The sequence below is a fragment of the Phalangium opilio genome, unplaced genomic scaffold (genome assembly GCF_054372755.1).
Source record: "Phalangium opilio isolate 3A_F unplaced genomic scaffold, DU_Popi_V2 ptg000045l_1, whole genome shotgun sequence".
Lineage (NCBI taxonomy): Eukaryota > Metazoa > Arthropoda > Arachnida > Opiliones > Phalangiidae > Phalangium > Phalangium opilio.
The window spans coordinates 2,204,733-2,218,374 of record NW_028324168.1 but is presented as its reverse complement, the minus strand read 5'-3'; the positions used below and the strand labels follow the sequence as shown (position 1 = coordinate 2,218,374).

General features: G+C 30.8%; 1 protein-coding gene across 1 annotated transcript in view; it reads right to left on the bottom strand.

The window, feature by feature from the left end:
- mbl (splicing regulator muscleblind) overlaps nt 1-13,642 on the bottom strand; it is a 128,815-nt gene that overhangs the window by 5,789 nt on the left and 109,384 nt on the right. The window contains 6 exon segments of the mRNA XM_089837748.1: nt 1,155-1,229; nt 1,231-1,239; nt 3,024-3,159; nt 3,801-3,857; nt 5,473-5,538; nt 8,264-8,491. Of these exon segments, the coding sequence (XP_089693874.1) occupies nt 1,155-1,229; nt 1,231-1,239; nt 3,024-3,159; nt 3,801-3,857; nt 5,473-5,538; nt 8,264-8,491 (571 nt within the window).

Genomic DNA, 13,642 nt, shown 5'->3' with positions numbered 1-13,642 from the left:
GGGGGGGGTTGTTAATATACACTTGGTTAAGTTCACACTAAACTTATTTTACAAAATAATATTATAATAATAATAATAAGAATGGCGGCATGGCAAAGCGAAAATATTAATACACGTACAGCTCCAAGCAACAAGTGGTAGCCAAAAAAGGGGCGGGGCCGTATTAAGCCGGTATAAGCTAGCCCATACAGTGCAAACAAAATATAATGATTATTCCGTATACATATGCAAAATAATATATATGACCAACACCTAATATTTTTTTATATAAAAAACAGCGAACACCACCGGGATTTGCATCTATTGCTCATAATCCCGAAATATTATTTATTTATTTTTTATCAAATTTAATATTAAATATTAATAAATTTTAATGAATAATATTAGATGTCAGTTTACAATTATTATAATAAATGGGGTTTAAAAAATATTGCAACCCGGGTGCGAACAAAACTATTATGTTAAGCTTATATGTGCAAAAATAACATTAAAAGAATTTACCAATAAATGTATTAAAAATGATTCATTGGTAAAACCTAAACCCTTATTAATATTAATTAATTTTACACTAAATTAACCGGGATTAATATTATTGCACCCCAGTGCACGATTTAGTGCACGAGCCACCCATACAAAATACCAAAAACATTAATTAAAAATTGAATATAATTAAAAAGGAAAACACACTAAAATAATCATAGCTTTATGCACAAACCAAAGCGTAAATAATATATATCTACTAAGTTTAATTTTAACCAATTAAAATAATTTTTTAAAATAATGCCAAAAAGAAATTAATATTAAATAAAATCCAACACCTAGTGGTTATTGAATAAAATAATAAAATGCGTGTGGCACAAAATACTTAAGCGCTTAAGCGCGACACTGAAGAAAATAAATGTTATATATTATGGTCATTACAAAAAAAACCGTATGTCCAGCGCAAAAACTCAGCCATTGTTTTTCTTTTTTAAAAAAAAAAAAAAAAAAGTTAATGTTCGGCGGGCGCATGTGTGATCAAAATAAACATACTAAAGCACAGCAGACAAACCGCTATTATATGTTTATATAAGTGATTAATTCTATTAAATATTTATACTTGAAAAATAAAAAACAAAAAATAAAAATTTGAAAAAGGTCTTGTTCGCACTTACCTTCAATAAGGTGCACGTATCGACATTGTGGCCGCTTGCATTGACCCGATTTAAAATCTCTGCAAACTTGCAGGGTGTCCAGCAACTGCAATTTGAAACAAAATGGAAACGATAAAAATTTAGTTAAGTCGGTGTCGTTTATTTAAATAAAAATTTTTAATCTTAAATTTTTAGGCCTAATTTCATCAAACCGGCAATTTTTTTTTCGAGTTCAATTTATGACCTACGTTATTCATATATACGCTATTGATGCCCTTACCCTTTTTAAAAATTATCATTTATTTCGTAAACATTAATAATTGCAGAGTCGAAATGGAGACCAATGAGGGGCTAATCACTCTGCAGATTTCGTATGACTTTTTTTTCTCATTAAAAATTACGCGTAATCCCTTAGTGAATGGCCCCTCGGAAAAAATTGCCTAATTTTTAAGTTCCTTTCAAGTCTGCAATAAGCTAATAACAAACTCGCGTTTTACGGCAATTTCGCAACACCCTCACCAAATATTAACAGGATAAGAGTATCAAGATATACCTGGTTTTTTGTATTTTCACACTCTTTTATAATATTAATATACGAAAACCATGCTACAACTAGGACAAATTGGCCCAATTTTTTAATATAAAAGCAAGTAAAATATGCCTATTACACTAATTCTACTCTAGGCTAAGCCCTGGAGAAAAAAGACAAGTCAAAATTTGAAAAAATAATAAAATAAAATAAATAAAAAGGTGAAAATAGAAATCTTCATCAAAAATGCAAGCGAATCGCAGACAGATTCTTGTGTGTGTGAGAGAGAGAAAGAGATAGGACGATTTTTGAAGGAAAAAAAATAAAATATTTAAAAATTAAAATTAGGTGATAAAAAAACCAAAAATATTTCAAAGGGTTTATGGAGTGTTTTTGTGGGGTAGAATTTGAGAAGTACCTGGCCTTTATCGTCACAGTACTGGATGCTAGCAGCGTTAGAAAGAGCGCCCGATGTGGTAGCTGGTCATATATAAGCAGCGGATGCGGTTAGCATAGAATTTTGGAAAAATAATTTATCGCACGAAAGGATACTTGGGAAGTTTAGGTGTTTTTTTTTGGGTTGTTTTTTTGCAGGCATGTGTGATGGTATTATTATTATTATTATTATTTTAAAAATATTTTAATTATTATTTAATTTTAATTAAATAGTTAATTAAGCACGGATTATTTACGATTTGTTTAAAGCGGGGTTTGGAGTTATTTTTTTTAACAGAATTGTTTTTGGGTTTTTGTTGGTTTCATTCACAAGCGAAGCAGAGGTAATTTTGTGTGAATTCGATTTTTTTTTTTTTAATTTCCAGGATTGTAATATTTATAGATTTTTAAGAAAAGGTTGTGAGATAGATAGATAGAGATAGAGGCGCAAGTCATGGAAAATCATGGAATTCATGGAAAAAAAAGAGATATATATAGACAAGATTTTAGAGATAGTTATACAGTACGGAGGTGTAACAAAAATTTATCTATTTTTCGAGAAATCTAATCTACTTTCTGATTTCTTGGGGTTATCGTGTAAATATTTTAATTAATTTATTTAGGGGTAATATTCACATTGAAAAAGTGAGAGTTTAAGAAGTCTGTGCAAATGTAGTACAAGATCTTTCAGATTTGGCGCAAGAAAAAATAAACCACGTGCTTTTCCAATTTGGCGCGAGAAAGCCACGTGCTTTTTAAATTTGGCGCGAAAAAGATTATCCACGTGCTTTTTCGGTTACTTTCTTGAACTCTCTTTTATCTTCAAAACGATTGTAGAATTTAAAAATAGGCTTAAAACAAATTAGGCTTAGCAATCTATGTAAATTCAACACAAAGTTAGGAGTTAAAAAGAAGAAGTGACTTACAAGAGACAGGCACGAAAGGCTGCTGGACCTGCATGGCCAGGGCTTGTTGATAGGCCGCGGTACCAGGTTGGTAAACTGGTACACCGCTCTTATCCAAAGCCGGACGTTTAGTATAAGGAGACATTCCGGGAAAAGCCTTTAGAGTTCCAAGTGTAGGTGTTTGTTTGTTTTTCCAATCATAATTAAACCAACCCAATTAAACATGGAGGTAAAATGATACAAGGAATACAAAAAAGAAAAAAAAATTGTTAAGATTTAAAAAATTTGAACATTTCTGCGGATATCTAAAAAACAGACGAAAAAAGCAATTAAATATTTTAAGCCGCTAATTAAATTTACACCGAGTAATATTTCTTCAATTAATAACGTTAATTAATCGGCGTAAATTAAAGCTTTAAAATTAATTTTTAAAAATTCAGTATTAAAATTTACGTTTTTTCTCTTTTTTTCTGAATTGTTAAACTAAAAATTTATAAATATTCGTACCATTTCATTAATTAAATTTTAAACTTGAATTAAATTAATTAACTTTCTAATGAAATGCTTCGAATAAAAATTAAATTTAAAACACATTTCTTTCATAAAAAATAAGAAAATAATGTAGTTAAGTTGCTTTGTCTTTATAAATAAAAAAAAAATTGATTTTAAACCTGATCGCACCACCAAGTTTAATAACTCGGAAAGAAATGAGTTTCAAATATATTTTTGAATGTAAGCATTTTTTTTAAATTAAGTTTTTGCAATATTTTTTTTTCTTTTGTAAAAAATCATGTGTACCGTATAGTGAGTGGGGAGCTGAGAGCATAGGTAAGGGGTGCCGACTTGACTCTGACACTTAAAAGGAAAAAAAAATAAAAAAATGGAGATCATTCTTCTCCGATAGTTATTTAAGAAAAAAAGCGATATAAAAAAATTGCACCCATAATCGTAAGTTATATGCGTTCAGTTAAACCCTAATAATAAAAACTGACCTTTGACCCTAAACTATTCGATTAAATATAATTTTTTTTAATGCAGGGTTGAGCCTAGCCAATTATTGTGTCAGCTTTCAAAAATTGAAAAAAAAAAAAAAAAAAAAATATTTTAGAAAAAAAAAAAATTATGGTATTGGCTATGAGCTAAAGTCCATTATTAGAAGTAATTTTAAAAAAGTACACTTCTAACGATAGACTTCCGCTACAATGAAAACATAAAAAAAGCTAAATGTTTTCAATCATGCTTTGGGACACTTGTTTTTGTTTTAAAATATGGAAACATAAAACAACTACTTAATACGAAGCTTTGATTTCATGCTTTCGTAAATGCATAGCGTCTAATTAAAATTAATTAATATCAATTAATTAAAAAAAAGGGGGGCGGGGAAAATACGACGTGATTTGGTTAATAAATATTGAAGCTGATAAATACACACAAAATGGTCAGCCTTAACCCTGCTTTGGTTGTTATTTAAGAAATACGAACTTCGCGTGAATCTATATTAAAGTCTAATTAATTATAATTTAAAATAAATCATAATTAAATAAACTTTAACTTCTTTTTTTAAACACCAAAAGCGGCGGTTTGTTTTTAAATATTAATTTGAACCGGGGTGATTAACAAATTAAAAATTAAATATAAATATAAATAAATAGCAGGCATATGAACGGCCCAAGCCTTAATTCCGAGCACCATTGAATATATATTTCCTTCTAATACTAATTTAATTTTAATTAAATTAACTCGAAAGAACGCGTTCAAAAACTAATTAATTAAGAAGACCCCTATGCCTATGCCCCCAGACCGCTTCAAGTTTTTTTTTTCTTTTTTTTTTTTTTTAAATAAACAAAAACCTTCATATTTTTGTCATCTAAAATATATAATAAATTATTTTTAAAAATAAAAAAATAATGCAAAATTAACCTAATTGTCATTAAATTAGCCTGATATAGAAATGATAATAATAATAATACGAAAACATTAGGGTAGTCACGAAACCAAACAAAGTTAATTGAATTAACTTTAACATATTCAAAACAAAATGCAATTGGTTAGTTATAACTAATGGGTCGAATTTAACCCCTCAAAAATTACAGTTTCAAAGTATATTTGTTTAATATTGCCTGGGTGGCTGTAACTTTGGCAAAAACGGTAATTTTCGAGTTTAACTACAGAAATTAAAGGGTTTTATTTGTTACATCTAGGCATTCAAAAATAGATAGACCAATTCCACTCGTGTTCAATTCAATTCGGTTCAGTTCAAACCGTAACGAGTGAAATAGATCTAAAATGATCTAAAAACACCGAATTTTCGTGACTATACTAATATTTTCCACTAATAAAACTGTATATATAAATAGGTATATACATCTATGTTCTACTAAAATATCTAAATTAATATAATTATATATAATAATTAAATTTGACAAAGCTTTTGTTTGTTTAAACATGCAAAAGCACTAAGAGCCAATACCAAAATGAGGTCATCAGCAGGATCACGAAGGCGCTTCTTGCCGACCAGAGACTCGACCCCGTGCGGCTAATTAGTATGCAGAGGCAGGTTTCAATTTTTGGTGATTTTTTGAGTTTTTTTTATAAAGTTCGTTTTTTTGTTTCAGGAAAGTTTTGGATGGGAATTAATTTTTTTTTCGATTTTTTTTTGTGACAGGTGTCAAGGTTTTTTTGTTTTTTCGATTTTTTTTGTATATTTTTTTGTGGGCAGGAAGTGGCAGCACAAGTCATGACACAGCAAGCACAGCAAGGCGATGGAGAGGTAAACCAAAAACATAAAAAAGAAGAAAAAAGCAAACGAGATCTCGTCTTAAAAAATTTGTTTTAAGTTAATTAGATATTTATATAAAAAAAAAACTATATATTAAATCTAAAAAAAAAATTATACTATTGGTTAAAAATTTCTCTTTTCATTTCTACCTATAGTTAAGTTCAGATCAAGGGATGAACACATATAATTAATAATTAACTTTGAAGTTAATTACAGTACGGTACGATTTTTGTAGAAATGAACAGAGAAAAACATTAGGGGGAGGGGATTTTATATAAGTAGGTAAATATCTATTTTTCATTTATATATTTATAATAAAAAAACATATCTCGCATGCGATATAATCATACGAAAAGGCATTTGTTTCCAAAAAAATACAACAAATTACGAGAAACAACGATTTAATTGACAATTAATCTGTTAAATTTAATTAAACCAATAAGCTTAGAGGCTTATTTATCAACTGAACCAATCAGATTTAAGAACAGTTACGTCATTAAATCGTTCTTTCTCAAATTATAATTCAAATAAAACATTGAATTTTAATTGTTTTTAAAAATTCAATGTTTAATTTGTTTTTTCATATTTCTACGTAATCTTATTTTTTTAATATAAAATGCTTATGTTAAAAAAAACACACCATTAATTTTAAAAAAATATAGAATTGATACATGCAGTGCTCTAGCATAAAAAATAAATAAATATTGAAACCAAAATATAAATATTTTTGGACGGTACCAATACAACATTAGAATAGTTTACTCTCTCTAATTAGTAACTTTTTTTTTTGGTTTAGTGGGTAGAGATTAGATTTAAACGTAACAAAACGATTTAGATATAAAAATAAAAATCAATCAAAAATCAAAAACCTACAGCTATGTGCGTGTGCTTTTTCAAAAAAACCAAAGTTATTGATTGTGAAAAATCGAAAATTATAAATTATAAAAATCAAGACCTAATAAGGATTTTTTTTTTCGTTTCGAATTAAATTTTTCCAAATATTTTTGATTGGATCAAATTTTGGCTTGGCTTTGTGTTGAGCGCGAAATAATTAAAAACGAACGTGTTTGTGTGTTAGTGATTTGTGTTAATTAATAAATATTAATTAATTTGTTTGTGGCCGCGTGTGTGTTTAATTAATGTTGATTTTAAAAACTAAATAAAATTAGTGTCTATAGTGCTTCGTGTATGTCGTCCGTTTGTGCTCTGCATTGTTTACTTAAAAACCAAAATAATTAAATTTGAAATAAAAAAAAAATACTTTTTTTTTCGACTGCTTGTATCAATTGCGATAAAATAACCAGTAAACATGGTTTTTTACCCATAATTATATGCCTATAGGAAAAACCCTATCTTATACTTACCAAATAATTAAAATAATTAATTAACAATTTTAAACTATTATAACTATTCTGTTCAAATTTAATATTAGAACAAAATAGTTGTACAATTAATAAAATACCCCTAATTTCACACACACACACCAAAAATCTTACCATTCTGAAAATAAAGTAAATTAGTAATTATAATAAATAATTTATTAATTAATTAAGAAAGCCCCCTTAATTGACCACATTAATTAAAAAGAGTTAAACTTATTTAAACTCTTTTTAAAAAATATAATATAACTTCACACACTTTAGTGAGAATATTCACTTACACTCCCAAGCATACAAGCAATTAAATTAAATTAATCTCAATTAAAATTAATTCACGCCAAAAATAAAAAATAGGGCGACAGATTTGATGATTTTTTTTTTTTTTTTTTTTCATTTTTGCTAATATATACACCAGCTTGGTAATTTTATTTTAAGAGCTTTAACAGCAGCTGATTGGCTACGATTATTATGAACGACCATGCAGCTTTGTAGAGGCATAGCCTATCCCAATAATGAGGTTAAACCACCGCGGCGTAGCTCGCTACAAAATAATAATTTGGGGGCAAAAAAAACCAAGCGATCCGGAACACCAAAAAAATAAATACAGCCACGAAAATAATAAAAATTGGCGTTAAAATTATATAATTAATCTAAGGATCCTTAATTGGGTTTAACGGAACGTTGGAGGGGAAAAAATCTGTCACCTATTAATGTCAAGAATTATTGAAACAAAATTCTATATGGAACTGTTTCAGTAACCCTTTAAAATTAGGAAATTTAAAAAATAAAAAATAATTTCCAAAATTACAAATTAAAAAAAAAATCTATCACATACACACTCTGGATAGATCTAATAAAAAATTAAAATTAAATAATTGGGAAAAAATAAATTAATATTTCGTTTGGAGTTTCTCAACTATTTTGAAAAGATTTGCTCATGATTGATTTTCAAAAATAGTTGATGGCACTCCAAAAGAAAAAATAATCAAAAATGAAGGAAAAATTTGAATTCAAAAAATAAAATATAATTGAGAGAGATAGAGAGATGAGAGAGATAAAAAAGATAAATAATAATATTGTATTTGGTGGTTTTTTGTTCCTACCATAGCGGCGGCGTTAGCTCTGCTTTGAGCAGCCTTTAGCTGTGCTTGCAAGTGGGGTGGCGGGTGAAAGTAGCGGCAAGGGTCCCGCGAGCACCGGCCTTTTACGAAATCCATACACACCGTCACTACACCCTCCGCGCTGTCCACAGCAAGGTGCTCGGGAGGATGGGCAAAGCGGCACTCCGTTTCAGCTCGTTTGCAGTTACCGCGCTGAAACTCACGGCATACCTGCACAACAGGGAGAGGGGGCGAGAGAGAGACAGAGAGAGAGAGAGACAAAGGGAAAATTGGTCCAGGGCCCCCAAATAAAACACCAACCGATCCAACGATCACCACTATAGCTATCTTTCCACCACAAACCATCTCGATATGCATTCGACTTAACGTATTCCACATAAGAACCAATCAAAATTGAGCTAACACTAATACATTTTCCTAGCAGACGAAATTTTGATCGCGGCGTGTTGCGAGTCTGGGAAATGTCGTCCAAAACTGGTTTATAATTTCCTTGGACCAGTTTTAAATTCACTTAGTGCACGGGGGTTACTGGTCCTCGAGACCAGTTTATTAATTGCAAATCTAAAGGAAATCTAAGGTAGGACCAGTTTACTATTACTGGAAACTAGGGGGTGAATGGTCCCAAGCACCAATTAAAAAAAATCTACTTATTTCCCATCAGACTGGACCCCGTCGCTAACCCTAATACAGATATCTAGCAAAGACGAAGTTTAAATTTCAGTCGTTAAATCATGGGCTAAATTGCAATATTAATTAAATATATAGTCCTAATTAAAAACAGTCCAATCTAAGACATAAAAATTTATTTTAAATAATAACTAAAATCGTTCTATTTTGGGGAATAGTAACTTCATCGCGTGTTAGGCGAACACCGATGTATTGAGGTAAAAACATTTCTACAGGGGCTATGGGAAAATACACGTGAACCGTTCCCCTGAATGTTGGCTTTCCTTCTGATTGGTTCTTAATACGTAAATACATATTTTTTCCAATAAAAATTAGGTTTACAATACCTTTAAGTAATTAATATTAATTAAATCGAGATTTAGTGGTGACGAAGGGCCCAAGGATTGATTGAGGAAGGAACGAGGATGGGAAAAGAGAGAGAGAGAAGAGCAAATAAAAATAGAAGCCTGCGTTTTTAAAAATGTCCATTGCAGCCAAAGGTTAAAGAATAACTGGGGTAGGCCAGAAAATTACTAATAAAAATAATATACCCTTATAATCTTCATTAATTAATTAAAACTAACACTTCTTTTTCAACACCAAAAAAGGGCAGTAAAAAAAGCTCTTAGGCGCACGCTAAATAGGTTTTTGATTTTTTCTTATTTTTGGCTCTTAAAATATTCAAAAATGGGAAACAAAAAAAAATTTGCATATATTTGCAAACTAGTACTACACTAAAAAAAGGGTTCGGTTTTTTTCTTATGAGGTAGTTATTTAGAGAGCGCTTCATAAAGCAATTTTTACAGCTACTACCACTAAACTACGCGCGTACTGTGTTTGTTTATTTTGTGGCAATTTTGAATAATTCAAAATTTTGTGAAGAAGAGACTAAGAAATAAAAATAAAAAATAGTGCATGCATTTTAACATTCACTCAAAATCACACACATTCGCTCTGAACATTGAACCCCTATTCCATACAAACTATATTACAGTTTCAGCCTTAAAATGGACTTTAAAAATAAATATGGTCCATTTTAAAGTTGAAAGAGACGTCGAGACAACTTACCTGTTTAAAAAATAAATAAATCAGAAATTTAAATTGATAATTAAACATTGAATATGTCGGTATTTCTCACAGACAAACAAACATACAAAATAGGCTTAACACATGTCAACAAAGGCCTAAATTGGAACATTACCAATGTATATTAATTACCATTTCCGTAAGTTATGATAACGAATGATTCAAAACAAATTAACTAGTATTTTAGTTATACAACTTTAAATGTGCCTTAATCTCTAAAGGAAGATTAAATGGATGTAACGTCACGATATCAGAACAACTATGTTCTCTTTCAACTGAACACGTTCATTTCAAATTGGTTTCTAAGAAACTTAGAAAGAAGGAATATAAGTTAAACTTCAAGAGAAAAAGGTATACAATGATGCAAAGTTTAATGTCGCAACTTTGTACAACACATTTCTTTTTTAACTCAAGACTAGAGGGAGGTTGGTATAGTTAACCTTAGAGGAAAATTGCACCAAGTGACCCCGAATTCTTTTTAAACATACTTGGTTTTAAGTCGCGATATTTTCCCTGTATAGCAAACTTCACACCAAAGTAGACTCCCAAAAAACAGTGAGTGAGAGAGAGAGAGAGAACCCAAGTTCCCAGTGAGGTATATAGCTCACTTAAAACCTTTCCTTGTTTTTTTCACCATTAAGGCTTAAGTAAGGAGTCTCTCCAAGCGGTAAACAACATCCGACTTGTTGTGAAGAAAAGAAAAAAAAAATTAAGAAAAGAATCCCGTGTATTAATATATACAAGGACGTATCATTCCGCCCTAAATTCCATAATAGTATCAGGTCCAAGTGAAACGGACTACTCTCAACAAAATGAAGTTGGTCCCCCCCAACCGCCTCTTTCCCCATATACACTCCAAGTCCGCAAATATTTTGGAGCGTAAAAAAAGTTCGAGAGTTTTTTTTCTTTACTTATTTTTTCTTCTCCTTTTATTTCGATTTCAGAATCAAAGAAAAGAAGGAAGAAGATTGAAGGAAAAAACTAAAGGAGTGAAATCGAAAAAGTCCAGGGAGGGGGAAAAGGGGGTATTGGAATATACCAAGGGGTTCTTTACTCCAAGAAGATTTTTTATGCATGGTGGTACGACAGAAGTCCATGAGTGGAATGGTTCTATGGACGATCAATTTTGAGTCGAAAATTATGAACCTTCTATGACATTTTGAAATAAGGGACACCGGTTATGATCGGAGTGTTTTAAGGATGATCCCTTAAATTTAATTAAGAAACTGAAAGACAATGATTTCTCATTTAATTAAGGGGTCATCCATAAAACACTCTAATCATAACTTAGGTCAAAATTTCATAGAAGTTACAGACTAAAAATTGATTTCCCATAGAACCATCCCATTGTATTATATTTTCAAGTATTTTGCATTTGACAATGTAGTGTCGATCCCCTTGGATGTACAGCTTTCTTCAAAAACGGGGCGGGATGGAGTTTTAATAAGATCCTAGCTTCCCTCCCATCCCCACGACTATCTTTATTTCGGAGGTTGGTGCGGAACCATTGAAATCGTTTGCGTCTCCGTCGATCCGCGAGTGAGAACTAGGCCCGGACCTTTATACGAAAGTGGAATTTCATATCGATGTCATCTCCAACTTTTGACGCCCCAAGAATTTCATTAACAGGAAATATATCTACACCCTCCTTATATAGTTCTCTCTCTCTCTCATTCTCTGTCCTGCCTTTCAAATATATTATTGGTTGGTTGGTTGGGGGATACTGTCAGCCTTGAAAAGGGTGTAATTTGTAAGAATAAATTACTTTTGTACGAATGTTTATCGAGGTTTCCAAAAGTGAATTTATAAAATATATTATTTGAATATAATTGAAATGACAAACTTTAAAAGTGAATGTTTGGGGGTTTTTTTTTTTAAAAAAAAAGAGTAAAATTCTCTTCTCTCTTAAAATGAATTAATGATTTAAACGCCTGTTCATTAAATAAATTAAATAGAGTTTTAAACTACCATGAATAATTTACAGGGTTCAAACAACTTTTGGAAAACCAATTTCCCTGAGTTTTCCAGTGTTTTAACCAAATTTACCTGAGTTTTCCAGTGTTTTAACCAAATTTACCTGAGTTTTCCAGGTATTTCCCTGAGATTTAGAGGTATTTCACCATAAATTCCTTGAGTTTTCCAGGTGTTTTTAACACAAATGGAGTAATAACAACGGGAGTGGTTTTATAAAGATCTAGCAACCCCTTCAAAGCAAACTTACTCAAGCCTAACAAATTTCCCTAATAGCCCTGAATTTTACTAAAAAATTTAATTTCTCTGAGTCTTTGGTGAACTATTTCTATAAGTTTTCCCCTGTTTTCCAGGTTTGTATGAACCCTGATAAAACCCACTCCTCGATCTCCTACTTTTAAAAAATAAAACTACATAATTACGCTCTTAAATTTCTTTTTACGCTTAAACCTAAATACCTTAATAAACATCAATCACGTGACTAAACCGCAACATCCAGTGATAAAAGATAAATACAAATTAAAAAGATATTAAAATATTTAAGTCTTAACATAAATCAAACCGTGATTTCAAACTAACGCTCTCGGGAGCGGTGAAAAATAGTCTGTTGATAAGATGACACAAAAAACAATGAGGTGTTTTGATTTCCCAAAACAAAGAAAGTACTATTTTCCTGAGCTCACTGAGAGAGAGAGAGAGAGAGAGAGAGAGAGAGAGAGAGAGAGAGAGAGAGAGAGAGAGAGAGGAGAAAGAGTGTTTTCTTCCCATCATTCCTCGGGACCATTTTCTGTAGGTTGGGTTTTTGGGAACAAGAGTCTCCAAAACGTTTCATCATTCTTATCTTGGATAAGATAAGAGAGAGAGGGAGAGTGGGGAAAAAATATACTTTATCTCACTCTAAGTGTTTTATAAACATGAAACTACGGCGGAAGGACACTCCTTGTAAAGTTACGCGAGAAACGACCCTGCTACTATAAGATTAAATTGAGATATAAAGCTAAGCCTCGGTCCACTCCCTTAGCGAACGGCAGTGGGGGTATAAAACGATCGGAAATTCTAGAGCCTAGTATATATTTTTTTCGGGGAGGGGGGTCCGAAGAATTCTTTCTATACAATATAGATACAGCGGAGGGTGGGGGGTAACAGTACAATTTCGCGGGTGATCTAGTTTAACCCCTGAATCGTGAGGGCTTCAAAACAACCATTGGGGTATCAAAATGAAAAATTGCATTTTAGATTTGTAGAAAATATAAAAATAGTATTTTTTATGTTTGTTTGTTGAATATCATGGTATGTTTTAGAGATTTAAATATATAATTATAATTGATTTTAATTCATTTAGTTTAAAATAAAAAAAAAATCAGGGAGTGTTTAGGGAAAGACTGCATTTAGGGGCAAAATCTTCTATGTATTTTCTACCAGCGCCTGTAGAAGTGTTTAACCCGCAGCACTCCGGTGTTTAGTGGGAAGTTATCATACAGGGGTAAGAAGCAATATTGTGATTTTTTTCTCGTTAAAATACTAATTTTTTTATTTAAAAACCCGTAAACATTGTTATAAAAATATATAATATTTTAAAATAATAAATATCAGAGCTTACAGAAATGGTACAGGTAAATAATTATATAAGCCTAAATG